This window comes from Apostichopus japonicus, chromosome 13 (genome assembly GCF_037975245.1).
Source record: "Apostichopus japonicus isolate 1M-3 chromosome 13, ASM3797524v1, whole genome shotgun sequence".
NCBI lineage: Eukaryota > Metazoa > Echinodermata > Holothuroidea > Aspidochirotida > Stichopodidae > Apostichopus > Apostichopus japonicus.
The window spans coordinates 23713109-23741023 of NC_092573.1; the positions used below are offsets into that span (position 1 = coordinate 23713109).

The window sequence follows — 27915 nt, forward strand, 5'->3', positions numbered from 1 at the left end:
CATCTCAAACTATTCTTTGATAAGACAATGAGTCTTATAATAAATAATAAACTATGATTCATATTTTCTTGGTTTTATTCCTCCTTTATTAAAATGATTATCCTCCCTTCTTTTCTCTTCTTCTTGTAATAACAAAGGAAAACAATACAAAAGCCATTTCTCATAAATTTCTTTGAAATTTTTCATTTCTCTGGGAACAGGAATCCTTTCCAATTATAATACCCTTTGCCTTTCTTTCTTTTCTCAAGTATGAGATTGGGCAAATTTTGTCACAGGTTCATCAGGGATTCATTTTAGTGTTTGAAGTTTGCATAGTAGGTTTGGAGGTTCTGTCTCTTATAAAATACTATTGATTCTGTTTAAAAGAAAAAAGACTGCCAAACTTCTTTGTAAAGCAATCTGACCATTTTTAAAAAGGAAGCATTCCGTGTGTGATACTGGATGAATAATTCCCTGTGCAACTACAAAGACATAAAAGGTCGTGATTTATTTTTTGCTAATATTTTTGTGACAAAGGTAAGGTGCTGTGGCCGAGTGGATAAAGGTGGTGGCATTTGAAGCAATGAGGCTAAGCATTCATGAGGTTTTGGGTTTGATACCCGGCTGGGTCTTAGTAAAGTGGGTTTTTCATCCAAGAGCAGTCTACGGTTATCCCTTCTGAAATCACTTTCTAAATTGAAAAGATTCCAAATTTGAGTTAAAGGAATTGTCTGGTGGAAGATTTTGATACATTGTCCTTGTAGTTATTATTTTTCTCTTTCTAACCATGTAAAAATTGTCCCCATTCGACATTTTCTTCTTGTAGAAATCTGGTTTTCAAATTCACCAGTTTCTCACCAAAAGTACCGTTTGTTCGAACGCTTCAATATGGTGTTTGACGTAGTGCTTGCAGATAGGCAAAACAGGCGACTTGAAGTTAGCACTCCCAATTCCGCAGCAAATTAACTCACGTGTAAGCACATTGAATTGCCTCATATATATAACGTACATACTCGCGAACGTATATACTACTATGCTCAGTTGGTGTACTTGTATAGCGTTACACATAGTACACTCACACTCAAACCACAGTTCATTAACTGTTCTTCGAACTCGCTGAAATAAAATTCACGGATCAAATTAACAGTAAAAGGAAACTTATAAAGTATTCGTTAAACCGAAAGATGAAACTTGGCGGGATCGATGTCATCGCAGAACTGTCCGATTGTAAACGTTACAGTAGCCTATACACGCGAACATTCTTCGCGCTGGAGCTGGATACCGCGATGTATAAACAACGAAGAGCCTGCTGTTAAAACTTATCTTGTGTTACACAAAGACCACGAAACCACCGATCTACTAAATATATTACGGCTTAAGGAGTTTTTTAAATCATATCTAATTTATAAGAAATTTCACCGGAAATTATTGAAGAAATTGATCGAATCGTTGTCAGAGCAGAATATAGCGCTGAAAAGCTTAGGCTTCGCAGAACTGTCCGATTGTCAACGTTTGAGTACAGCCTACATGCGAACATTTTTCGCGTTGGAGCTGGATAGCGCGATGCATAGCCTGAACAACTCAGAGTCTGCTGTTAAAATTTACCTTGTGTTACACAAAGACCACGGAACCACCGCTCAAGTACATGGTGGCTTAAGGAGTTTTTGAAAACATATCTAATTTTTAAGAAATTTCACCGGAAATTAAGGAAGAAATTTATCTGTATACACACGCTGTTTTTGTTGTGATTACCGTATAGGTACTGTGCGGAGGGTGGGTTATGACGCAATCTGCTATGGCAGAGCTGACGTCACGTATTGTACTGTTCAAATCATATTTGAAGTGTCTATCCATAACGATTAAAAAATCGTTTCTCTGTCAAACGCAACATTAGCGTTCTCATACTTTGACAACATGTTTGGAAAATTATTTACTATTTTTTAAGGCAACTTCTTTGGGCCACCAGACAATCCTTTTAAACTGTTGAATTGGAAGCCACCCGACGTGTAAGGTGTTATCCATAAGCCCTTGCATGTTTCTCCCACATATGTGGTCGCTTAAGCATAGTAAAAATAATTGCTGATTATTATTATTATAAAGGTCGTCTCAGTATTTGGTTTTGAATCATACATTGTAAATTATGCATAAAGTAGCACAGTTGCAGTGTGCCCAAAAATTAGGCTCAATTCCTCAATGTCTTGCTGTCACTTTTTTGGACGATGTTTCTCCTTCCCAAACAGTTTTTATGAAATCTCTTTTGAAATCAAGACTGCAGTAGAGAAATTGGTTAGACTGATGGAACCATTTGTATCTGGGAAGTATTTATAGTCTTCTTGCTGCGATGCCATTTTTCAAGCTCATCTGAATGATAGATTGGTTTCTGTCGTAGAAAAGAATAAGAGCAAAAAATAAACCTTGATATGTTACTAATTCCTATCTTCTTTAGTCTGTTATCAGAGAGTGTCTCTAGTGGGTTCTTGAATGCTTTAAACTGGTATTTTGGCCATTTCAATCAGTTCTACTATCCTGTGGAGGTTTTTTTCTTTATTTATCATTCTGTTTTTTATTCCTTTCTGTTTTCTTTCGTTCACACCTGCTTCGATGAGTGTCATATTTTCCCTTATAATTTTTTTTTCTTGCAAGAGGAAAGAAGGAAAATTTAATTTAAAACAATTTTTGTATTCCCAGGTTATGTCAAACTGGTTCAAATACTTCATTTATTCTTCTATTTTATGACGCTTGATTTCTTGGGTAGTGCTCTTGCAGAGTGATCATTAAGTTTTAATCTTAAATTGGAACAGCGGTCTTAGACTGATATATCTCATTCATTCAATTCATTCATTCATTTATTTCCAAAAAGTAACAAAATTTTACATCATTTAATTTCAGTTATTCAAATTGATTTAATTTTCTTTTTATCTTGATATACTGTAATATCGATCCATTCAAAAATGATGAATCAGCTGACTTTTTTGAACAATTCAAAAAGCGTATTAAATATAATGCTTTAATACAGACGGGGTATTTCAGCCATTGCAATAAGTAATCAGGTTTCTCAACTTCACTTTGTTTTTTGAGGTTTCATATCCTTCTGATAAATAGTTGTTTTATGTTTCAGACTAAATTTAATCAAATAGTTACAAATAAACTACAGCAAACCAAATCAAAACGAGAAACCTAATGACCTAATTTAAACGATGTCGTGTTGCCCAAAGACGGGATTCACTAATCTCTTTTCTTCTCTTCTTTCATATCACTAATTCTTTCATCTCACTAATCTCACTAATCTCTTTTCTTCTCTTTTTTCATCTCACAGTTGACGTTAGCTCTGAGCAACGACTTCACCGGCTGTATCTCCGACTTTAGCTTCGAGAAGGAAGAGTTTGATCTTTGGCAGCCGTACCAACTAGAAGGGTCCACTTCCTGCTGCGCAGCACCGGCAGAGGTCGATCCAACACTGCCCTCGTCTATCGATGGCATCAATTTTGGCGGTTTTGGATCCCTGCAGGTTATTTTAGCTTTTACTTTTACTTCAATGAAAGTCTTAACTCTACAGAGAAATAGATCAAACAGTATGGTAAACACTCATATGGATACCAACAAAGGTAGTAAACATCATCCAAATGTGATACTTGAGATGAGATTATATTGGGGGGGGGGGGGGGGATGTTGAAGTAGGATTTAACTTTGGAAAATAGTTTCTTTCATTTGTGGGTTTTTTGTGATTATTGTTAATATAGTTTAAAATCTGTTTCTTTCTAAGCTAGTTTACTTACTTCTTCCTTCTCAAGATCATTAAATGTATTATAAGCACCTTGATTATTTCACTGCTATTTGTGTTTGTTATGTATCTATTGCAGTCAGGGAGGTTGGGAGGGGGGGGGATGTTAATCAGAGATATTAAACATTAAGTGGAAAAACATGCGATGAAATGAAAAGATACACTGTAAGCATAGGAAGTGACTCTACAAGCTTTCTACTTCAAACAAATTAAAGTGCCTTCCTTTCTTGTCATGATAGGATAGAGTCCATGAGTAATAGGAGAAGAGGAGGCGGGGGGGGGGGGTAAGGAATGTATGATATGTGGGTACTTGTGTTTGCCACAATGAGGAAAACATCTTTTTCTTTGTTGCATTATTATCACAGAAGTTGTTTGAGATCTCCTGTAAACCTGTTACTGGATGATGATGACAATGACGATGATGTTAATTTTACTTGTAACTCAAACATCACCCTCCACCCAATATTTCAAGAAAAAAAATGAGGAGTAGTGGTGGAAAGTGCACTCAAGAGCTGTATTAATTTTAATTTAATGGAAGCTTCAAGGAGTTTTAAAAGAGGAAATGTTTTTATTTAAAACAAGGCTATTCTTTGTCCTCTTACAGCTATCCTTGCCAGATTTTGATATCCAGTCACAGAATACCATCTCTCTGGAATTCAGAACCTCTGTCTCAGAGGCTACCATCTTATCAGTCACTAGACCTGATCTAATATCATACATCGGTAAGACAGCAAGAAAAGTAATACATTTTAGGAGTTGGTTTGGGGCCTCTGTACTGCTAATGAAAGTTTGTTAAAAGAGACACAAAACCAACCATCACATTTAGCTTATAAAATAGGGGTATTGGAAGTGGTGTCAGTTTATAGCCTCCCTCTAGATCGTATATTTTTATAATTGCATCTATCTATAGTCATACTTCAAGTGGAATTTGTTTTTACGGGGAATGAGTTCTCCTTCCTCCCATTCCACATTTTAAATGTCAAATTCAACTTAAGCTTCTGGTTAGAAGGGAAGTGTGGTGGCTCTACATACTCTCTCCTTCTAGATTTTCCTGAATGCAATCATAAATATCATGAATGGAATTTAACAAAACAAAGTTACATTTCCTTGGCCCCTTTCTCTTCCCCTCAATCTCTCTATGATAAGGTACTGTTCAGTGTTATTTCAGTTGTATCAAAGTGAAGCTGTAAATTTACCTTGGTTTCTTGGAAATAATATCTCCATTATTCCAAACATAACCACTTTAACAACCCACTTGCCATGTCATCTCAGAGAGACCTGTCTCAATGTCACTATCATGTTCCTCGTAGGTGTTTTCCTTAGTGGGGGTCGAGTCGTCTTTGAAATCAACACCGCAGGGAATGCCAAATATACTATACCAAGCTCTGAGATGTACAACGATGCTACTTGGTACAAGGTAAGAAAAGAGCGCACCATAGTATTTTCATAGCTAAATAACGGGAAGAGTTGGGATGGTGGAGGGAAGGCCCAGGGAGAGGGGGGGATGAAAGGGACTGTGTTGGTCTTGAGCACCCTTGTGTAGCCACTGTTAAACTTGTAAGAGGTGTGGTTCAGAATAATGAGATGATCAAATGTTTTCACAATGACCAAAAAAATTGCTGCCCTCATGACCTTTCAATAAAATGAGTTATTTCACTTTTGTTGTCAAATATGAACAAAATGTGAACAAATAGTGATGTCATAGTGATTGAACATATAAATGTAAGTGAGAGCAGTCTGGATTGAGGGCTTCAATGCCAGAGAGATATATGTCACATACAGGGTTGTCACCAGACCATTTTTAGAGCCGGGTAATTTGTGACAGTGATCCGCGTCCTGGGGGAGTACTCAGTGCAACGTTTCCTAGCCTAATGTGCCTAAAGTCCACACAAAACGCGAGGCCTAATGTTACTACTAAAAATGATATGTTACCCCGAAAGGATAAGGCACGAAGTTTCCTTCTTGCTTTTTATTACTTCTGGTAACCAGAACATATCGGGGAATAAAATAAACATGTATAAAAAGGTTTTGCCCTTCAACATGAAACTATTCTTGTTTAAAACTTTCTTTCAGTCAAAGTTCGTAAACTTCGTACTCGTACTCGTAGGCCTACTCTGGATGTTTACAATAAACAATTGCATATAACGTGTGTTGGTTACAAGCAATCGGTTTACGCTACCTCCACGCTATGAATAGCGTTGTATCGATCTGTTCACTCCCATTGTGTCGGTGGTGAATAGCGAGCGAGGGGAATTTGCGTGCCTTTATTTGGAGCGGGGTTAATTACAGATAAGCTGCGTTTTGCACTGAATCGCGCTAATCTTTACCAAGTTACTTATTGGCGGTACTGTAGGCTAATTTGTGCCGGGCGGTAAGGCTGAAATTGACCTTGAGTACTGGGCGGAATTTTTGAGAACTGGGTAGCACCGCCCGGCGGCGCCCGGCGTGGTGACAACCCTGGTCACATACAAGGAACTTTTCTTCTCCTCCCCCTCACCCTCCCCTCCTCCTTCTCCTCCACCTCCTCCTCCCCCTCCCCTCCTCCTCCTCCTCCAACTTCTCTTACTCCTCCTCATTCTCTTACTCCTCATTCTCCTCCTCCTCCTTCACCTTCTCCTCCTCCAACCTACTTCCTCCATCTAGTCCTTCTTCTTTTTCTTCTTAACCTGTTATTCCTCTTTGTTATCTCATCGCGTGCAGGTTCTTGTGAGTTACAATACTACAAATTATAAAATGGAGGTCAGTTACACCAATGGAACCATACGAGAACTGATTGAAAGAAGAACTCTCTACCCTCTGTCGTTTCCAAATCTGAAGAATTCACCAAAAGTTTATCTCGGTTCAGCAGATCCAGCAAACTCGGCGACGTAAGTCCACATGGTCAGACACATCACGATCTAACGAGACAGTTTGGGTTAATCATTCTGCTTATAAATTAGCTACTTGATGTTTTTAAGGTACTCACACAGAAATCCAATACAGGTTGTTATAAATGATCTCATCATAAAATAAATTGCAAATGACAGTCACTAGAAGCAAAGGGATGTTTGTGAGTGATCGTGATGAAGAATGAACACCAAGCTGACACCAAGATTAATCAAAAGCTATCAAGAAAAGCACCAAGGATAACACCAAGCTTGCAACAACACACCTTGTATACCAAGAAAATAGAATAAAGGTCAAGTTGGGGATACTTCTGTGTATGTCATGAATCTTGATGTTTTGTTGAACAGTTGTTCATGTTTTCTTTTTAAAAAGATTTTTTCTGCATAGTTTTATCTCTCATGATTAGCAAAACATGAAAAACAGTGTAATTAATAACAATTAAAACAACAGACATAACCAAGTTGATCATTAATAATAGGAAGAATTGACTTGTTAAAGAAACGATTATTGACAAGTCAAATAACTAGATGTAATTAATAATCAAAATAACTCTCTTTTTTCTCTCTATCTGTCTTCTCTTCCCTTAGGAGAGGACCAACTTCTCTTAGTTTTGCTGGTTGTATGAGGAATCTAAATGTTATCAACAGTACTACTGGAATTCTGGAGCAGGTAGCAGTTATTCCAGACATCGCAGTGAACCCCGAAGGGGTGGAGTTTACTGGCTGTTTAGAAGAGGTATTTAAAATCTAACTCCTAGGGTGTCTGTAGAAAAAAGGGGTCTGTGAGGGAGAAGGTTTCCAAAAAAGGTTAAGGGAACGGGTCAGTGATCATGTACAGACTGAGTTCTGAGAGTTTCCAAACCGGCAAACAAAACAAAACTTTTCCTGACCTTAGTACAGTGACAAGTAAAATGACTAAGAAATATTTCTTTCTTGATTAAGTGCTTTTTTTCAAATAGCACATTTAATTTTGAGCATAATCAATAAGTGATGTAATCTAATCTACAATGTTATTTCAAAATGAGGAGAAATTAATTACTTAATGAAATGTTCCTCGTCGTCTCTGTGTACAGGTCACCACTGGTTTCGGCTTCAGAGGAGATCTAGCCTATGCACAGTTAGCATTGCCAGATCAGCTGCAGTTCACTCGGTCATTACAGTTTTACTTCAAGACAGAGCATCCTGATGGAATACTTGCTTACTCTTATGATTCTCAGTCGTTTGTGAGTTGTTTTGTTAACTTTTCAATCTTTGAAAAATTATTTTTATTTGAAAAATAATTAATTTATTATTTTTATTATATAATTAATTTATTATTATTTTTATTATTTTATTTTTATTTTATATATTTTTATTTTATATAATTTATTATATAATAAATTTATTACATATAATTACTTATTACATATAAATTATTAATTTATTGTCTATTTAAAAATAAAAATAATTTGAAAAATAATTAAGAGTTGTTATATTATTTTATGATTTTAAAATTACTCACAGAAGTGCAGAGTTTTTCTTTTTTGGGGGGGGGGTTGATTCACTTCATCGTGGGAGGTTGGAATTGCCACTGTAATTGGCATAATTGTTTTAGATGTCGTGAGATTGATGATGTCAAAGATTCAGTAAATCAATCAACCGAGGAACAGACCAAAAGAGTAATGAAACTGAGAATGAATGAAGGAATGAGAAAGTGAATGGATACAACAAAAGAGGAACGAATCCACAGAGAAGATGATCAAATCAGCAAATGAACAAAAGAGAGCAAATGAACAGTTTATCATCAATCAAATGAACTAATTAATGAAAGAAGATATGATTCATTCACTGACTAATTATATACAAGTATAGCTCTTAATAAAACTAGGAGATGAGAAGTAAAGGAAACATACTCTTTGAAAAACTGTTTATTTAGAATACTGTTTAAAACCTTTGTATTGCTTCACTTCTTTACTGTAGCTTCGCTTTGTTCCTCCTTACAGAACAAACTTTTCTACGTAACACTTTACCATGGCAACATCTTTGTGCATTACAATGTTGGAAAAGGACTGTCTGAACCACTTCAAACCAAGGGTCAAAAGTTCAACACTGGTCAGTGGCAGCTTGTTGCCATCCAGTTTACTGCTCTCAGGTACGTTTTATAATTTAGGGTTTCCTCGGATGTGTCCGCCTTTTTGCTATCACTATGTGAACATTCCAGTGGATTTACAAATTATAAAAAAAAGCAATTGTGGAACTGGTTTATCACAAGTTACAGTGTTATTTATGTATCAACAACGAACATGACTGTTAGGCTGTTTTATTTTAAATTATCTAAACTACAAATCGATTGGGTGCTGATCCTGCAAATAAATATAAGTTATATATAGTTTTCTCTTTCTTTCTTTTCTTCAGCGTGTCTCTCAAAGTTAACAACCAAGCTACAATTTACAGTAACCGTCAGCTGGGTACAGATGGTATCCAAATTAATGGACTATCTAACAGTTTCCTTTACCTAGGAGGAGTCCCAGCAACCATTCCAGTTCTCATCGGAGGACAATTTCCGATCCGAAAATCCCTCTCGGGAGATATGAACCAGTTTTCCATCAATAACTTGTAAGTAATGTTGAACTTGTTGGTAGTGAAAATTGTTGGGATTAAAATACACAGGATGGCACATACTTGAACAAATTCATACCCAATCGGTGCTCTTACATAAGTTATCACAGACCTCTTGTCAAGTCAAGTCAGTCTGGATTGTCGAGTTGAATCCCTCACATTTTTAGTTTCATCAAATCTTTAATAGTGTACTCACTCGAGTCGAGTAGAAGCATTCAAAACGTATCGGCGTGATTTTGGTCGTTCACCTCGTTGCTCAAATTTTAGGAAAAGTCATTACTATCACTCCTGTCGGTTATATTTTCTTCCTTTGCGTTTCCGTCAAGCAGCTCAGGCTTTAGACAGTGATGAATGATAAAGATTGATTGATTTGTCTGATCGATTGATTAATTGACACCCAATATCACACTTCCAGAGACTTAATACAATATATCCAATATATTTATAACTGATTGCATAATTTCCTTCCCTTTTTGATTTCAGATTCCCAAATATTTCATAAAATTTAATCTTTATACTCCTACGTCTACTCCCCTCTTTTTCCGTTAGCTCACCAAATCTCAATGACCCGGAGGTTGTCATCAAGGAGAAGGGTTTGGTATTGAATGGCATTTCCCCCGAGGTGGAGGAGCTCCCTCCCCTGCCATACCCTACGGATACACCAGGACAGGGTACCCAGTCCCCGCAGAGCTGCCAGAGTCCCGTTGTGGCGGTACCATATCCTGACGTCTACAGATTCGGAGCTATAGATCCAGAGAGCTATTTGGCTTTCACGCTAGAACCATTTCAAGCAGATTATTTCCTCTTAAGGTGAGGTTATCACAAATTTACTTGACGGGAGTTGTTAATTTTTGAAAACAAAGAAATGAGTCTCATGGTTTTTCGCTGCTATTATAACTGTGGTCATGTGACACTCCTCGGTCCATTGGCCTGGACTGATCTCAAAATACTTTGGTAACAGGTTTTCTGTTTTTATTTTCTTCTAACTTTTTTTCCTGGACACAAAACATGTCTATTGCGAAAGCATGCAAAAGAGATTTTCAATAAGAAACTATATAAAATTCTTCTTATCACTGTCACATCATAACAAGAAATCATATCCCCAGCACCTGCCATCCTCATAATGTGTATTTTGACTCATCAGTAGCTTCAAATAGCAGTTACTGGTCATTTCCAAGACCTACCTACCAAACGAAAGGAATTAATACACGACAGATATTGTACCTGTAAAACTTTCCTTTGGTCCTTACAGTTTTGTGATTACGTTACAATTCCGAGCACATGTTTCAGACGGTGTGTTGTACTACGGTGCCGACCAGAAGACCAACCCATCCGAGTGGTTCGCGCTGATGCTGGACAACGGCAAACTTTCCTTCAGGATGATGACCAGCTCCACCAGTATCGGTGAACTGAACGTTTCTACCAAGAAGAAATACGACACCGGAGTGTGGTACCAGGTGAGGATGCTCTCTGAGAGGTGGCATCTTTAAATATAAGGGATCACTCTAATAGTCTGGGTATAGAGTTATGAGGGGAAAGCTCAGTAATGGAAGATTAATACTTGCCTATGTTTCTGTGTGCATGTTTTTTTTTATTGTGTAAAAGTAAGTTTTTTTTTTATTTTTTAGCTTATATTATTTTGTTATTATTTACCTTTCTGTTCTTTCCTTTTTTCCCTTAAAAGTGAGGATTTTGTTTAATTTTTTTTCAAGGCTTTTTTATTTTTATTTTTATATTCTTAACATCTATATCAGGTACTTTTCAGTACACACTCACTCGACCAACTCTAAAAGTTGCATCATTTGCATTCTGTCCAAATATTCACCTAAGTCAAAAAATTCTATTCCATTTAATCTTGATGTAGATGCTTGTTTATCGAAACTAGAGCTAATAATGAATTTACATTTTGAATTCGCTTTAATATTACATTATTTTCCAAATTGACCGATACCACTGTCTCTGCCTTCTTTCTTACCCATGCGTAAAAGTAAGTGAGCCTGAAGTTTCGATCCTCGCAGGATCTTCTTCAGAGGCAGGATCTTCTTCAATCAGCCTCTGAAGAAGATCCTGCTAGGATCGAAATGTCAGGCCCACTTCCTTTTACACATTCTCTGACACAGGCTCTTTAGTATATAAGCAGTTTTGCGAAAAACAGTTTTTGTTTTATTTTGATTTTTCTTTCTTACCCAGACTACAGTTCTAAGAATCAACAGATTTATTGCAATCTTAGTAGACGAGACGGGCGAGTACGAGTCCAACGGTCAAAGCACAACCAGCGACTTGTCACAGATTAACGTTCGGACTGACCTCTATGTTGGAGGTATACCAGCAACTGTAGCTAACAGTTTCATTTCATCTTCCGTGGTAAGTTTTATTAGTTTTGTAACGATGGCTACAGTGTCAAAGGAGATGTGACCATCGACGAAAGTGTTTTTAAATTTTTTTTTTTTATAAATTAACAAAGCATGAGAATATTTGCTATGGATAGGAAGGAGTACAACCCTGGGCAAAATGGGGGTGGTAAAGCCGTATAGTTTTATAACACAAGGCATTATAAGTCTCTATAAAGGTGTCAGATTTTTGTAGACTAGTTCAATCATAGGATGTGATTAGGCTTAGCATAAAAACGTTAAAGGGATATTCCAGTGGTAGTTACTGTTATACTAATAACCTAAAGAGAAACACTATTAATGTACCATTGAAAAACCTCCTGTAAATATATTTTCCATAACTTGAGTTATGGTTAATTGAAAGTCATCTATTTTGACTGGATAAACACTTGATTGTTCCAATTAGGTATTGATTATTGTGACTGGTTTCTGATTACATCACGGTAGATTTTCTTCAAAGCTGTACTTTCCTATTGTAACCTTTTTGTTGATTGATTTTTTTAATTTTTGGAATATTTGTTTAACTTGAAAATCTTCTCCCCAAAATAGAATGCCATGATTATGCAAACATTCTGTAGAAATATCATTTTTCCTCTGTGGATAAGGGAAGAAAATATTATGAAGAAAAAAAATGAAATGAACAATTTTACAGCTCAATTTGCATATGCTTACATCAATCATTCTGCTGTTGCCAGATACAATCACCAAATATTAGAAAAATTTGAAAAAAAAATAGAAAAGAATTGTGATGCAGTCAACCTCAACCTTTCTAAGGTTTGATCTGGGCAGGACAGATTTCAGTCATGACATAATAACTCTTCCTAGAGAGTATGGTCCTTTCTGATTTAAGTCATTTCTTTGCAAAGCTCATTTCTGTGTGTTAAGGATACCCATATATTTGTTCATAGTGCAGTATAACATTTGCTTTTGATATTGTCAACAGAATGGAAGCTACTTTGATGGTTGCATCCGGAGTCTGGAAATCAGTGGTAACTTTGAAAGGGAATTGGTACTGCCGTTAAGGTAAGAACACTATACAGATGGATGTCTTCTCCTTACCCCAGCATGCATCATACCCCCCCTCTTTACCCCACTTCCCTCTCTACCCCACTCCCCTCTCTTCCCGTTCCAGCCCTGATGTTAGGTCAATTTCATGTCACAAAACACATTTTGATTTATCTGTATCTGTCTTTTTGACAATGTGAGACGCACATTGGCAAATTAGCTTTCCAAATAAAGTCATTAGTACCCCTGCCACTGAGGCACAGTTGTCCCACTTGCCACCCCCCTCCACCCCACACCCTCCTCTCTACCATCCAGCTCTTTTCTATTGATGCTCATGACCAATCTTAGGGACAAAGCTGTAATCAATACGTATGTTTCTTTCGTGATCATTAATCCTTCTTGTAGCTCACCGGATGAAAGGAAGAATGTTGAGTTATGTGAACAGAATGATGTTAACCTGAATACATACTTTGATGGAAGTGGATATTTACAGCTGTGTAAGTAAACAAAAATAATTTTGTTTTGTCAATAAATATGATTTTCCTCATATCATATGTCAAATTGAGGAAGCAGATAGGTAAAGTAAAAAGACATTTCTTTTTTTGCTGGATGTATAGAATTATAACATATTTGTGTTTCATGAAGGTGTATTGTGTAAATTATTCTGTTATTATTATAACTTTAAATTATGTACTGCTTAAATGAACTAGAGTTTGACTTATCAGTATCTCTGAGAAACCTTGGCTGTGCAAGAGGTTGTCCTCACAAGTGTGTGTACAGTGAATCAGTAAAAATATGCGAAAACTGAAGAAAATAATCCAATATAAGCAGTTAGACTAGTGACACCAGTTTTTGTCTTCTAAGCATGTTTCCTCTCTGAGTCATTTAATTTTCAATTTTGACTTTCCTTAATGTTTATGCATAATTGTGACTTATACTGGTAACTTAGTAACAATCTCTGTTCTGTGTTAAGTCCATTGAAGAACTGTTTCTTCTGGTCAATTGCAAAGCTAGTATAATACCTTCTTTTCCTGTTATCATGAGATCTGTGTAAAAGTAAGTTGGCCTGACGTTTCGATCCTAGCAGGATCTTCTTCCAAGGCTAAATGACAAGTAACAGAAGGGACAAAAACATGCACAGATTACAGACATTCAATTCCAAATCTTTTTGTAAAGTTTGAAAATCCTGATAATATTTTGCATCTCCTCTACACAGATGATGATGTTACTATCACCGATAATTTTAGGGTCGAGATGGAGATTACTACTTCACAAAAGGAGGCTCTTCTTTTTGTTGTTCTCCAGAACATGACATCCTTTGTTGCTTTAGATATATTCGATGGAGGAGTGAGTCAACCTTTTTAATAATATTTGTATCTAAACTACATATAAATCAATATATATATAAAGTGTTTTTTTTGTAAAGTTTTTTAAGATGTAGCTGTTTGGTCTTTCACTGCCTTATCCCAGTTCAAGAATATGTACAAATATCTGGTATATAGCCTCAACATTCAATAACAACTTCAGCCCCAATTAACCCCAATAAGCAAAATCAGCCCCAATAAGCAAAGTAGCTTATGCTATGTACATCTGCTACTAAAGTGTGGTAGGTCCTGACTTATAGTATTGATGATTGTATTGAAAGTTAACAGACGTCGTCATCATTTTAAATATGCAATGTGATAATGATGTAAACAAATTAGCTATATATATCTGGTGAAGAATCTTTGACGGAATGGAAAGATAAGCTTAGTGAAATGTGGTTATGTGGTCTTTGCTGTATATTGGAGATTGGTGGGGCTAAGACTCTGGCAGGGTACAGGGTGGTCTATAACCGAGCAAACTTTTCGTGAGGCTTATGTGCCACCTGCCCCACACATTCTGATTGCCCTTGAAACATCATTGAAACATCTTTTTTTATTTTATTAATGTTTTGAATATTTAGGTGCGAGTGGTTGCTAATTATGGTACAGCACAGCCAACCGTGGTGAGAGCCACAGGACTTGTTGGATATGGTATCTGTGATGGTAAAGCACACACAGTATCGTTAAGGATCACAGAGACCTCTGTTCAAATATCAATAGATGGTGGAGCCATGGATGAGACAGCCATTGCAGAGAGACAGACCACTAACATCCAAGGTCCAATGTTCATTGGAGGAATTCAAGGTAAAAAAACTGTTAAATTGTTGAATTTTTTATCTTTACTTTGCTTTTTCTAAAGTAACATTGCTTTTCGAGTTACAATGACTATATTGCAGGTTTTGAATAGCTATGTTTCTAAAGACAAAATCTTGTTAAATGAGGAAAGAATGAAAAACAGAAATAAAATAAAAATTATAAAATAAGTTATAAATAAAGAATAATAGTAAAGAATTTTTCATATTGCCAAATGATGCTCCATCATGCTGTTAATTCACTTAATAGCTTTCAAAATCTGATAGATATCTAGGTGTTCTTTATCATCTTTCAAAAGTCATTTGTATTTGCTTGCAAAGTTAGGGCATTTAAAGTTGCTAGCAGTTTTCGGTATTGTTTCCGTTGAAATTGTGATCCTCCAAAACAAAAATGCCCAGATTTTGCAAAGCATAACATTACACGAAAGAACATCCCATGGAGAGAGAGATAGAGAGATGATTTCTTTTAAAGTAAGATGATTGTAGAAGTATTAATATGACTGACCATTTAGTTGACTTTCTAGCATATTTGCGAGCAATAACTGATCAATTTTTAATTGTTGAATCCAGAAGAAGATAAGCTCTGATTACTAACGATCGTATTTATTTGATTTCAATTTCATTTGCAGACGACAGAAAGTCTGAATTAACAACGGGTATCATCACAGCCTCTTTACAAGGTTGTATTTCTTCCCTGATTCTGAATGGACAAGGTCAAGACTTGACTGCTGGTTTCAGCAAGTCCGGAGTTCGGAGAGGTTGTCCCCTTGCCATTCCATGAAGCTACTCACATAGTACCCTTCCAGTTCTCTTTCTTTCGTTCTCATCCTGTGCCTTAAATATCGTTGTTTGCCGTGAAACTTTGTTTTATTGCCTATCAAAGACAAACAGTCCTTTTTCTTTTTTTTTACTGTTAAAGGTGAAACATTTCAAAGTATATCGAAGCCTTGATTTAGAAAGCCAAAATAAGAATTGGAACATAAATTACTTACATAAGATGGACAAAAAGAGAAATTCATCATGTTATAAAAGTTGTCTATTATGTAACACCTTTTTATGTAGCAGATAAACCTCATACATACAGTAGATTATTTACTTAAAATGATATTGATATTCATCGTGGTGTGAAATCGTCTACCATATTAAAGCTTAAACTGTGTTGAATCTGGAACCAAATTTATTTGTTCTTAAATTAAAGAGGGACCAAGAAAAATCAGAGCATTGTATTAGTAATCTTCAGAGCAATTTTAAATTTTGTGAAAACAATCATTTCTTCGTAGCAGCTTTTCTGAATCCTTTATAAACCAATGAAAAGTAAAAATGTATTTCCAATTTATTGTACCATGTCATTTGGTAACACTTCATACTATAAAAAACTATCTTTCATCATTCTCTTTGTAATTTCTAATAATAAACTAAACGGAAGCGAGATTTATCCATCTAAGAATGAATTATTCCTGTTGTTTTATAGTTTTTGAACCATTCTTTCTAAATGTAAACAGATAGGCCATGTGTTCCACTTTCACAACGACACAAACATTCAATTTTTGGCCCAAAAATATGTTTCTGGAGATAATTACGTGCAGTGCAGAGGTATGGTCAGCACCCCCCCCATGTTACCCACCTATCTCCCCGTCCCTGCTTTGTAAATTTTATCAACATTATATGTACACGACTCACCACAACCTCTCATTCTCGTAAATGAACTGACATGAAAATTTTAACTGCATACAATTTGATGACTCTCAGATCATGATTTAAAAAAATATATATATGTATGGTAGAGTGCATGTGATCTGTTTTAGGGTTGCCCATGATTTTTCTACAGAAAACAGTACTAATAACCTGTTGGCACTGGAACAAAATCATATACAGAACAAAACAAACCCTTTCCTTTTTAGCATTGCAAAATTAAAACATAAGGTAACATTTACACAGAGTTGGATGCCCCTTGATCTAAGACAGGGTTCTGAAAGTGGGGTGCATACAACCCCTAGAGGTATGAGTCACTGAACTCCAGTATGGGGGGGGAGGGGGTATAGCTAAGTGCATAGACAAAAAGTTTTCTGAAAGCATTTGCTGAGGGGTGCGAGAAATGGAAAACGTAAAGAAACATTGCAGTAAGAGATACATTTGGTTACAAATTATTTGTCTGCTCATTAGTGAATTACAAACTGTTGCCTCCAAATACAGACAATGAAGTGTTGTAATAAGCCTATCAAAATTTTGCATAAATTTGAAAGACCTCTAATTGATGTGATTTTCGGTTTTACTGTAGTAACAGATACTGATATACAAGTAGGTTTACTTTTATCTTTGCTTTAATAGTTAAATAAGATTTCACGAGGTTGTGTTAAATTATAATTAAAATATATATCCCTTGGAGAAGCTATGCTTAGGTCATTACTTTATCAGTAACTGTCTTCTCTCGGTCCATGTTATACGCTGGCCCTAATGGTCTCCCGGTAAAATCGGTGTTTTCACTGACAGTCGGTGTCGTTTTACGTTGCTGTCCACATCTGAATGATTTCTTCCAAATTATAATCAAGGCATCGACAATAAATTCGCCAAATTCAAACCATGTGATGACTGAGAAACCAATCCACAATCCGATTTGACCACCGATGTCACTTAGACAGTCCAGCTCCTGAAAATAACCAAGCGTACAATGCCAAATACTGGTGTCTGTAGCGTTTGTTGATGCAGATATTCAAAGGAACAAGCCTGGTGAGGGGTAAGTTCAGCCTGGGGGGGGCAACCAAGAAGCCCATAAGGTATGGGGGGGGGTAATTAATATGGGATACAGAATTATGTACTCCTTAATTATATACAATTAAGAGGAAAAGGACGACCCTTTAAATGGTAGCCAATGAGATGTTTGTTCTCAGCGCCCATCGTACCCATCTGCACCGCCTGTTTAGGAAGGGGGTGTATGCTATTTGGACCCTATAAAAGATTTAATTTGGGCATGCCGTTTTGTTACATTTTTATCAAACGATTAATTAATTTATTAGTTTGGAAATTAAAAGAAAATTAACAGAAGATGAAAGTAGGATAAAAAAAAAAAACTCTTACCGTATAAGCTGGAGATTGTTCTATGGATTCATAGTTCAGATGTTCAAAGTAAACGTTTAACTTGAGAACATTCTTCCTGAAAATGGATACGGTAGATATTTAAAATTTCACAAGCCCAGATAAAAGGCAAAACTAATACTAATAATTCCATCTCGATTAGACAATAACCAGCAGTTTCATTCACTGAAGTTACAAGAAAGGAAAACAAGTAGAAATCAATTTTTATCGACAACACTATTCCATCGTCAATGTGATCGTTTATTTTTCAGTCTTTATCCATTTACAATCATAGGCCGACTTATTTGCCACAATCATCTCCCACCGCCCTCCTCGCGTTCCCGGAAAATCCCGGACAAGTACACTACTGATCGTATCTGGCCGAACGTTATGCAATTAATACAGCAACACTCTGACTCAAAATAGAAGACAGTATGACTGCAGCCATTTGCTTACTGAATAAAATCTTCGTCTGCTTTAAGACTCGCCCTGATATCTGCCGATACGTCACCCAGCTGAGAGACAATGGTAGGCTGTTAACAAAGAAAAGAAACAATAGTGAATAAAACTGCAGGAGGAGAGATATACGTATTTAGAGCTCAGGCTTAAGGTAACCCGTTATCAGAGCTACAACAACAGCATATATATATATATTTATATATATATATATATATATATATATATATATATATATATATGTATATTTATATATATATATATATATTTATATTTATATATATATATATATATATATATATATATATATATATATATTTATATATATATATATTTAAATATTTTTATATATATATTCATATATATGTGTGCGTGGGTGTGTGTATTGTTATATATGCTTATAAAGAAAAAAGGTCTAAAATTAGGGAAAAGTGCAGGTCAAGTCAAGATAAGTAAACATCGTAACTTGATTTAAGAAAACTAGACAGATCATATATGCTTACCTTGTATTGTTCATTAGGCCACATTGCCGATGAAGTGGTAAGGGCATACACCCTTTCACTGTAATTCGAAAGAGAAAAATGGCCATAGCGAATGTGAACGGTGAAAAAGAGAACACGATGCAATGATCACTAAATATAGGTGAAATCGCCGGAAGAGCGTTTTTATTTGGGAATGGGGAAAATTGAGAGAGGCAGTGAAACCATCAGAATTTGAAGGGACGGGCAGGGGCGGGGTTCAGGTGGAGGGCAAACATGTGCTTACTAACAGTATCGGGCAATATTTTATCACCCTTCCATGATCCATTTTGTAAGAAATAAAGTACGATCAGTAAAACATTGAACACTTCAGGCTGAGAATTTGATAGAACCCTACTTTAAATTGGTGCAAAATACTCATATGGGACCCTGGGAGGCCACAGAGAACACCCTGACCAATTCTGAGAAATTATACCCAAATTTTTGTAAGGCTTTATATAGCCTTATGATTTTTTTTCAATTTTAGCCCAAAATCTCGACTTTTCGATTCTTGTCAAAATCATGCATATGGATCAGGGCGCCCTTCTAATTATATGTAAAGACTGCTATCGTTACCATTCATTTCGGCATGCTTTTTGTCAAAATTGTAACGAAAATCCTTGTTACGAGTAAGCAAATGTTTACGTCTGTATATTTCTATATGTCCCCTTTCTAAAGATAACGGGCGCTTTATCAATATTTATTGGCTCGAAATGAATCGTCCCGAGAAATATATATTTTCTGTGGCTTAAGTCTAGAAGAAATCCAAACAATCCAAATATGTTAATTTTTCAGTACAAATTCCCTAGTTTCTAGATTTTTACGAAAGATGTGGCCAAAATGTCGATGGTAATCATTCCACAAGAATATCGAAAAGATAATTTACGATCGTTTTAAGGACTAAAAGAAAAAATAATCGATTTTTCAATTTCCGGAGAGGTCCCACTTGCCCGACGGGCGCTTGACGCATATGAAAGACATTAATATACAGCAACCAAACAAATTCTTGTTAGGTCAGTGAAGAGGGGGGGCGGATGCTACACCCCACACCCGTTGGATCCGCTTTGGAGATTGTTCTGTGCCCGGTGGAGTGGTCCTATTCTTCCCTGACTGAATGTAAAAAAAATCTCCCGACTTAAACGTATTTCAGTTTGTGCGCTGATAGTGTATAATCCAGGTCGCGAGGCGTAATAGGTCGAATTATTGGTTGGGTGCTACCTGCAAGGATTAGTACAGGAACAATTTAGCTCTTCGTAGACATAAGCAGCCTCGACGTCTTCTTGGCAAGCTACTGATAAAGGTAAATGAAAGATGATAAGAAAAAATATCACAATATAATAGATATGTAGATGTCCGGTTGAGGATATTAATATAAATACATGTAAAATCATGGTTGAAACAGTGATTTATATGAACTACGCCCCCAAATCTGAGCAGCCAGATTGATCCCTGATCCAAGAGAAACTAATACGAGAATCGTTCTCCCGCCCCCCCCCCCCCAACCCCCTCGAAAGGTGGGGGATATTCTGCACACAAAATATGACTCAATACCTTCTGAACATAACTTCATCATCATAACTGGTTCAAAGTTTCAGTATGCTAAAATTGACTGTTTTCTCCGTCATAGTTTACCAAAGAAACTATACCCATCTGTTGCAGACAATGAAACACTTATGTGAGGACTAATACATCGAGGACGGCAAAAATAACCGAAGGAACGAGATGACGGGTTTACTTGACATCTGTAATGTATTTAGCGGGTGAAGGGGGAATGCTGCAGTTTACTGCTTACCTTGTGTATCATTCGTTGATAGGCATGGTGGGTGCAATGTATCGTATTGAAAACGCGTATCTGCACATCCACATGATGCTACGATATTTTCATGAAGACAGTTCTTCTCACATGACTAAAACAAAAACGAGAAAAAGAACCAAACTTCCGAAAGTTACGGTCTCGTAGAAGCAGAAGATTAGACCGTTAAGCTCCGCATTCCTCTTTATTACTCTCTCTAGGGAAAAGTATATGTTTCCGCTAGCAGGCTATTAAGCCCCTCACACCCCCCCCCCCCCTCCCCACTCCCGCCCCCAACTCTACCCCTAATCCACCAGAACCTCAAGTTACCTACAACCCACACCTGTACAAAATAGCGATAATGAGGGCATGAGGGGGGGGGGGGGTTAGTTACAACTTTAAAATATAAAATATTCCAGCTTACCTCTAACGTGTAGTTTGTGCCAAAGAAAGACGTGAAGATATTTTGACGGCTGCTGGTAGTTTCGGCTGGTACGCAGTCTCCATACGGGTCAGGTAATCTTGTTAGTTGGACCTATATCATACATAGTAAACGGTACAACATCGTTAAATATTCAATACAATAGGCCTATATTTGTCTGAGTCGAAATATGCGTCAGAGAACCTAAGAAGTGGAACGACAGATATATAAATTATTAAAGATCAACGCACCTGCGAAAATGCCATTTCCCGAAAATCTAACAAACTACAATGCAACAACTAACTACTGTTTTTTTCTTTCTCGTGTTGTTATGACATACAGATTGAAAACAGCTTGTAGCATATTTTGCGCACAATGATAATGACTGGAGATCAATTTCACGTAGTAATCATGAACAGCTGCTCTTAAATCCAACGTCCAAAGAATTATATAAAGAACGCACCGTTATCAAAGACAGCAACTAAGCAAAACACATAGAAAGCATTCGTGACGGCACTGAAGATTTAAATAAATTATTTTTATGAATATTCATGAGATTTTGTCATTACACACCCACTAATCTACACCCTGGTTGGTAAATATGCGTAGCAAATGTTGTTCGTTGTGAAGGATATATGCGAATAGTGTGTTCTTTCTATATGAAGGGTATACATTTACAATATTATTGAAGCTTAACTGGGATAATTAGGTGCCTTACAGCTCTGACTCCAACGGAAGTCTCTGTCCCTGGTTGGATACTGATGCCGTTGTCTTCTGGGAATGGCATTGTCTTCTGGTCATGTATGCTCAGTCGAAGTCCAGCCCCTTGTTGTATCGCAGGAATATATTCGGTCTGCTCTAAGTATAGTTCCATCGTCAAGCCTCATGTAAGTAAAAAACAAAACAAGTTTGATAATTTAGTAAACGAACACCTCTCTAATCCCCAATGTCATCTTCTCCACGCTCCCCCTCACTCCTCCCTCCACGACCCCTCTCCCTTCACGATCCCTCTCCCTCCACGACCCCCTCCTTTAGTAATACGTTTTCATCCTCCATCGCTCGGCTTCAAAACATTTAACCCTTGAAGATACAGTTTGCATCCTGCCATGAAAATGTTGTATAACATAACTAAACAATGGCGCAAGACCTTTCCCCGTGTCCTTACTTCATCCCCATGACCTAACCTCTAGTGACGTCACTTCTGGGGTAGAGACTTACCATACAGAGGGCCCGTCTTGCTCGATACTTCATATGTTCCGTTCAGTCCAGAGTTAAAAGTGTAACAATTACCGTGTTTGTAATTAAAGAAGTGGGTGAAGTTACTGAAAGAACAATTTATGTAAGTGAAGCAATGTAGCATTCTTAGTCTGATATTTTGGGTACTGGACGGAAGGGTTGGGTGTCATATTACCACTTTTTTATTATTATTTTATGTCACGATAATGTTCAATATGAACGAAGGGAAAAAAAAATCTGTGTGCAGTCGCCTATAGCTTCCATGTATCCAAACGGGAATTTCGTGGAGGGTGTAAATCATTGCCGTCGTGACATTGCTCAATGTTTCGTTGACGGGATCAAATTAGGGAGTTGCAAATTATCCGATCACGGCACTGTTTCATCTGCATTAATATCCTCTTTGTTAAATTTTATCACATGAATTACTAAAAGCTGGTTTTGTGTTTGCAAGGCAAGTTTTCCCCATCTTTTAGACATAACGAACAAGATTATATATAATGTAGAAATCCGCGCTGACGTACGGTATTAAGGTTGAATTGTTGAGAACACCTCTTACTTTGGACAACACGTAGCCTAACATATAATTCTTTATAAACATATGTAGCCTAGTCTTTAATTGGAGGAGACGGGCCTGGTGAAGCCTCTTATTTGCCAGCAAAATTTTCGACGTGAATAAATACTTTTGCAATGTATAAGATATTGTACAGAACAATCGACAAAATATAATATAGAGAGAATCCACTTATCCACTGGAGCAGGCCCATAGCCACGTGGGGATTGGCGTGGGGGCAAAAAGTTCTTTATGACTTTAAAATTATATACACTGGCAACATATCTATTTGTACTATATGTTGTTGTAATGAGGGACACGATTACATCAATTTTCATCTCAGCCCCTTCCCAAGGACGGACATCAGCCAAAATTCGAACTCTGGCTACGAGTCTGGCTGCTATAGTAGAACAAGTTCATAATTGAATGTTATACTTTTTGTAACCTTGACAACAGGGATCACATATAACAAAGAACAATGAGAAATCGCAAACTACTAAAATGATGCCTGGCCAGAATTTCATGTCTCATAGGCCTATAGTTGCCCGATAATTTCATAAATCTTCTGCAGGCTTACCTGAAAATGGTTAAAATGTATAGTATTTATGACTTACATTGGCGAGCAGGTGAATCCTTTCCATGTGCATGATAAGAGCATGTCATCAATGGAATGACCGAGTCTGTATCTTTCGGAGTAAGGAATCCTTGCGATGCCGTCAGTTACCTGCAATTGTATCATAAATTCATATTATCCTGTTCGTTCGTCTGTCCGTACATTCGGTTTTTCCTTTCTTATTCTTCTTTTTCTTCTTCACAGTTAAAATACAAATTACAAGACAAATAATAAACGCAAAGGGAAAACAAATCTAAAACGAAGATTGACAGATCGTTATTGATTATTGGCAGTAAATTTGTTAATGCTATTGCCCTCTCACATATACAGAAAAAGCTCAGTGAACACCTGGTGTGATCAAATTTTACTCATAGTTACCGTATTCGGGGTATCTTACCGGAGACAACTGTCTAATATATATCTTTCGGAATAACTAGGAATAAATTGGACTATATACAAACCGCACGGAATAAAGTGTTTGGAACTTTTAGCGTCACGTGCTAAAATTGGGGGAATAGCTGGCAGAGGGGGAAGGCATGGTAAGAGAGTGGGCAAACAATACAGATGAATTTAAGACTCATCTCTCATGGGCCAAATTGTAGCTTCTTAAATCTGTAAATGAAGCAAAGCCCGAGTCAATACAAGTTAAGAAAAGTCACCAACGATAGAGCCTTGGCACGAAAAACCAAACAACTTGATTCTCTTCCAACTCCCAGTTTCCTTAAGTCGAGACTTATCATGACCGTGTAATGTCAAGAATTAGATCATGGTATGACAATTACACGTTCAGTAACTGAGAAAGAGCTGTAATTTTCCGCACTTGAAAAATAATGGATCTCGTTTCTCATTGTTATTAACATTTCGTAAAACATTAATCAAAATTGTTTGTTTACCTGGAGTAATAGATCTAGATCATCATTCTTTGCTTCGTAATTGACAGAAGTCCAGTCTCCGTATCCAGCTCGTCTCGATGTCTGTGACAACGAAGAACAAACACATTACCGCATAATGACGTCATATGTCATTATGAGGATGACGTCACTAGCACATTGCATGAAACGAGAGGATTCTTTGTAGTAAGGAAATATAATTAAATAGCCTATAGCTAAACAGCATCTGTATATGGAAACTGAAGACTGAAAACAGGCCCAGACGTTTTGTTATTTATAATATGTCCTTCGAAGCGTCCCTTGGTAGCCTAAGCTTACCTCTATGTCGGATCTTTTCTTTCTCTTTCCCATTGGGGTTGGTGGTCGGGGCATTCCTAGAGTGGATACTTCCTCTGTCGTTGTGTGGGCGCTGACTGTATCACCAGTGGTTTGTTCCCCAATAGAGATCACAGTGACGTCATTACCCACTGTTTCGGTGACCATTGCAATCTCTTCACCTGGTGATGGTGGGGTGTTTGCGTCGTTGATATTGTTCAAAGATGCCTCAGTTTGCGCAGAATCCAAACTACCGCTACTCCCTAACAGAGCATTTAAGCGGTCACTTCTTTCCAAAGAGGATGACTTGATTGGGTTTAAATTACAAAATGTTACCGCAGGGAAATTCAAATACCTGCTGTATTTAATGTCTACAGATATTGACACATCTTTGGATATGTACTCAACGCCTATGTAATACAGCTGAAGGACAAACATTGTCAGAGCAAAAGAGAAAACCACCGTCCAGAAGACCTTCCTAAATCCACAGTTGCCTGCTCGTTCTATACTACCGAGTCCATGAGCACTCGTATTTTCCAACAGATTTGTAAATCTGCCTTTCAGACTCTGTGCTTCGCGGTCAGTTATTGACGTCATCATGACAGGTTTACTCTTTTATACGTAAGTAAATGATAAATGGAAAACTGTAGCAAGATATATGTAACAAAGCTGCAAAGGGTGTCTCTCCTTCTCTTTACCTCTCTCCCCACCTCTCTCCACCTCTTCCTCTCTTGTGGCTGTTATTGGTTACGAGCCAGTTACCTGCCGATGAAGAGGAGGTGTTCTTTCACCTAAAGTTTTTAGTGGCTTAGATAATAATTCTAAAGAAACACAAATACAAACAATTAAACAATCAGAAGGAAAGCATAACAAAAGCAGTTCTTACTAAACCGGATTTGCTTGTCGGGGAAACTGTTCAAGAATAGCGGAACTTCGACAATCCAGCTTGATTTCAAACTCTATCGGTTCACATTTAATCTTCTCACTAAGTCTGAGAAGACAAGTGAAAATTGAAAACCCCAAATCTAACCACTTGTAATGAAACTTGATTATTCGGTCAAGCCATTAAGCCACATTGTTGCTCTTGCTTATAGGTGAGTTTCTTTTTATTCGAGTTTTTAAAGTTTATTTATGATTCTAACGAGAGAATTAAACATTATTATATACATTATTTTACTGTTGGTATGGGAAACTTAACAAATCAAGTGTAATAATAATAACTGTGAAGTCAAGACCAAGTTGGTTTTTTATTAATGCCTTTTTTCAGTTTATTTACGGTTCTAACCAGAGAATTAACCACATATCAAGTATTTTATACTGATTCAATATCAAATCAAGCGTAATGGTATTGCTGAGCAAGAAAACCGGAACCGTAATTAAAGGATTTGTATACCAAACAGCAAAACAATAAGTTGATATTTCTTCTATACGTATATAATATAGCCTACCTCGTCATATCCTTTCAGCGAACTGGATGTTCTCTTCCGAGTTGTTGTGATGGTTGAGTCGTTCAATTAGATATATATAGTCGCGTGTTGACAACATGTTTTGATGATCAACTGCATAAAGGGTGCTGAAATATGCAATCTTCATTTACATGCGTCGTCATTTAACGGTACAAATATTGCTCTTTATACATTAAGTGTTTGATGGAACACCTCTCTAGTTCTTGTGTCCACTCTCCATTGAATTCTTTTAGCAAGTACTTCTTAAATTAAACACCAACGAAACACTGATCGAGTTTACTCAAAGTTCATCTTTAAACAAACTCTGATTCTCTCCTTTAGTGTGTCCACAAGCTGTTCCCATCGCATGATGGTATATTTATTGATCTTCATCTCTGTAACAATGATTACAAGTTTGTATGGTGAGGGGTGTTCCAATTGTATACAGAATATATATATATCAGGTGGACAAAGTGATCCCCTCGGGGAAAGTTACAATTAACGGCCCGCGGTTCTTTTGTTTTCATAAACCCATCAATGCGGTCCACTGCACCTTGTTACAAAACTAAACAAGTTTTCACATAGGGCCTGCTTGTGTACATGAAAATACTTAAAGGAGTTTGTACACAGGGCCTGCTTGTGATATCTGAAACGTGGATGCATACTTGGTGGAGTTTTTACATAGGGCCTGCTTGTAATAGCTGATATAAGCATTGCATATGGACGATGCGAATGTTTCCGCAATTTGTTTCTTTTGTTTTATTTATTTCCCACATAATGTCATATTTCCATTTTGTCACGGGAGTAGCCATATCACACTGTAGTGGCTTAACTAAGTATGCAAAACGACGGTGTTTGATACCTAATAAAGACCAAGTCGTAGGGAAGGTCCTGCCGTAGACTGGTAATACGTGTTACACCCTCCCCCTCTTCCGCTATAGCGCGCTCTATACTCCTTTCGCGCGCACGTAACCCGGAATGGGTGTCCATCTTTCTTCACGGTCTTTCAATAAAACTATACCACTCTATAAGCGCTAAATCGCCCTCCATGAGGCCGGTGTTAAAAGTGTACTGGAAATCGTTCACGTTGCCTATTTTTTTTATCGTGTCTTTCCATCTGTATATACTGAATGCTGATGAATTCATGAGTTAAACCTATCACGAATTTTACTTTAATAGAAGTGAATTAAATTTACCATGTTAACATTTATAGCAGAAATCAGCTCCTCGACATATCCCATACACCTCGTTTTTAATGTATGTATTGGTTATTGACCTAGGATGATATATTAGTAGAACTTAATAAGTTTTCATAGGTTTTATTCCAACTATAAATATACATATTTTTTTATGTTAATACACAACACATAATTAGGAGGCTATTTTAATTTCAAGATAAGTACAGTGTTAAATGGAGGGGGGGGGGGGCATTGAATTCGAGGGAGGAGGAATTGAATTGGGAGAATTGCATTGGTGGAATTGTATTAGAGGGAATTGAATTTGACGGGAACTAAATTGGGGGAATTGAATGGGGGAATGAAATTGTCAGGGGGGGGGGGGTGGGGGTGAACTGAAGGATGGAGGACTAAGGAATCCTTGCAGATCTGTTAACAGATCGATCACGCGCATTAGGACCCAGTGGCGTAAACATACATGACAGCGCCCTCTTTTCAACGCTGAAGCTCCCCACTATCAATACTTATCCCCGGCAAAATCTGCGCCCGTACAGGACATGATAGAGTAAGCGTTGGGCGAGTCCTCGAATGGCATTAGAGTAGACACCTTAAAAGAAA

The 27915-nt window shown here is 37.1% G+C and overlaps 2 protein-coding genes across 7 annotated transcripts in view; one reads left to right on the plus strand and one right to left on the minus strand.

Annotated features, from left to right (window-relative positions):
- Positions 1–16235, plus strand: part of LOC139978374 (laminin subunit alpha-2-like) — a 50512-nt gene extending 34277 nt beyond the window's left edge. For all 4 annotated transcript variants that reach the window (XM_071988525.1, XM_071988524.1, XM_071988527.1 and 1 more), the window contains 16 exons: positions 3296–3487; positions 4365–4482; positions 5071–5177; positions 6461–6627; positions 7234–7381; positions 7719–7868; positions 8628–8776; positions 9040–9240; positions 9793–10053; positions 10496–10700; positions 11434–11607; positions 12577–12656; positions 13044–13135; positions 13855–13985; positions 14584–14806; positions 15444–16235. In XM_071988525.1, the coding sequence (XP_071844626.1) occupies positions 3296–3487; positions 4365–4482; positions 5071–5177; positions 6461–6627; positions 7234–7381; positions 7719–7868; positions 8628–8776; positions 9040–9240; positions 9793–10053; positions 10496–10700; positions 11434–11607; positions 12577–12656; positions 13044–13135; positions 13855–13985; positions 14584–14806; positions 15444–15595 (2550 nt within the window). In that variant the 3' untranslated portion in view covers positions 15596–16235. The remainder of the gene's footprint in view (positions 1–3295; positions 3488–4364; positions 4483–5070; positions 5178–6460; positions 6628–7233; positions 7382–7718; positions 7869–8627; positions 8777–9039; positions 9241–9792; positions 10054–10495; positions 10701–11433; positions 11608–12576; positions 12657–13043; positions 13136–13854; positions 13986–14583; positions 14807–15443) is intronic.
- Positions 15999–26492, minus strand: LOC139978375 (epithelial sodium channel subunit beta-2-like). Of its 3 annotated transcripts, none has more exons than XM_071988531.1 (13): positions 26126–26492; positions 24681–25439; positions 24366–24446; positions 23474–23583; positions 22292–22395; positions 21792–21955; positions 21077–21187; positions 20653–20767; positions 20079–20148; positions 18846–18903; positions 18343–18419; positions 17890–17965; positions 15999–17461 (listed from the first exon to the last, which is right to left on the minus strand). In XM_071988531.1, the coding sequence occupies exons 2-13, from the start codon at positions 25275–25277 to the stop codon at positions 17210–17212; spliced, it is 1815 nt and encodes a 604-aa protein (XP_071844632.1). In that variant the 5' UTR covers positions 25278–25439; positions 26126–26492; the 3' UTR covers positions 15999–17209. The 3 variants fall into 3 exon arrangements, with proteins under 3 accessions (XP_071844632.1, XP_071844629.1, XP_071844630.1); XM_071988528.1 differs by having other exon boundaries at positions 20079–20151; positions 26126–26489; XM_071988529.1 differs by having other exon boundaries at positions 20079–20151; positions 24681–25498; positions 26126–26489.
- Positions 26493–27915: the final 1423 nt, after the last annotated feature.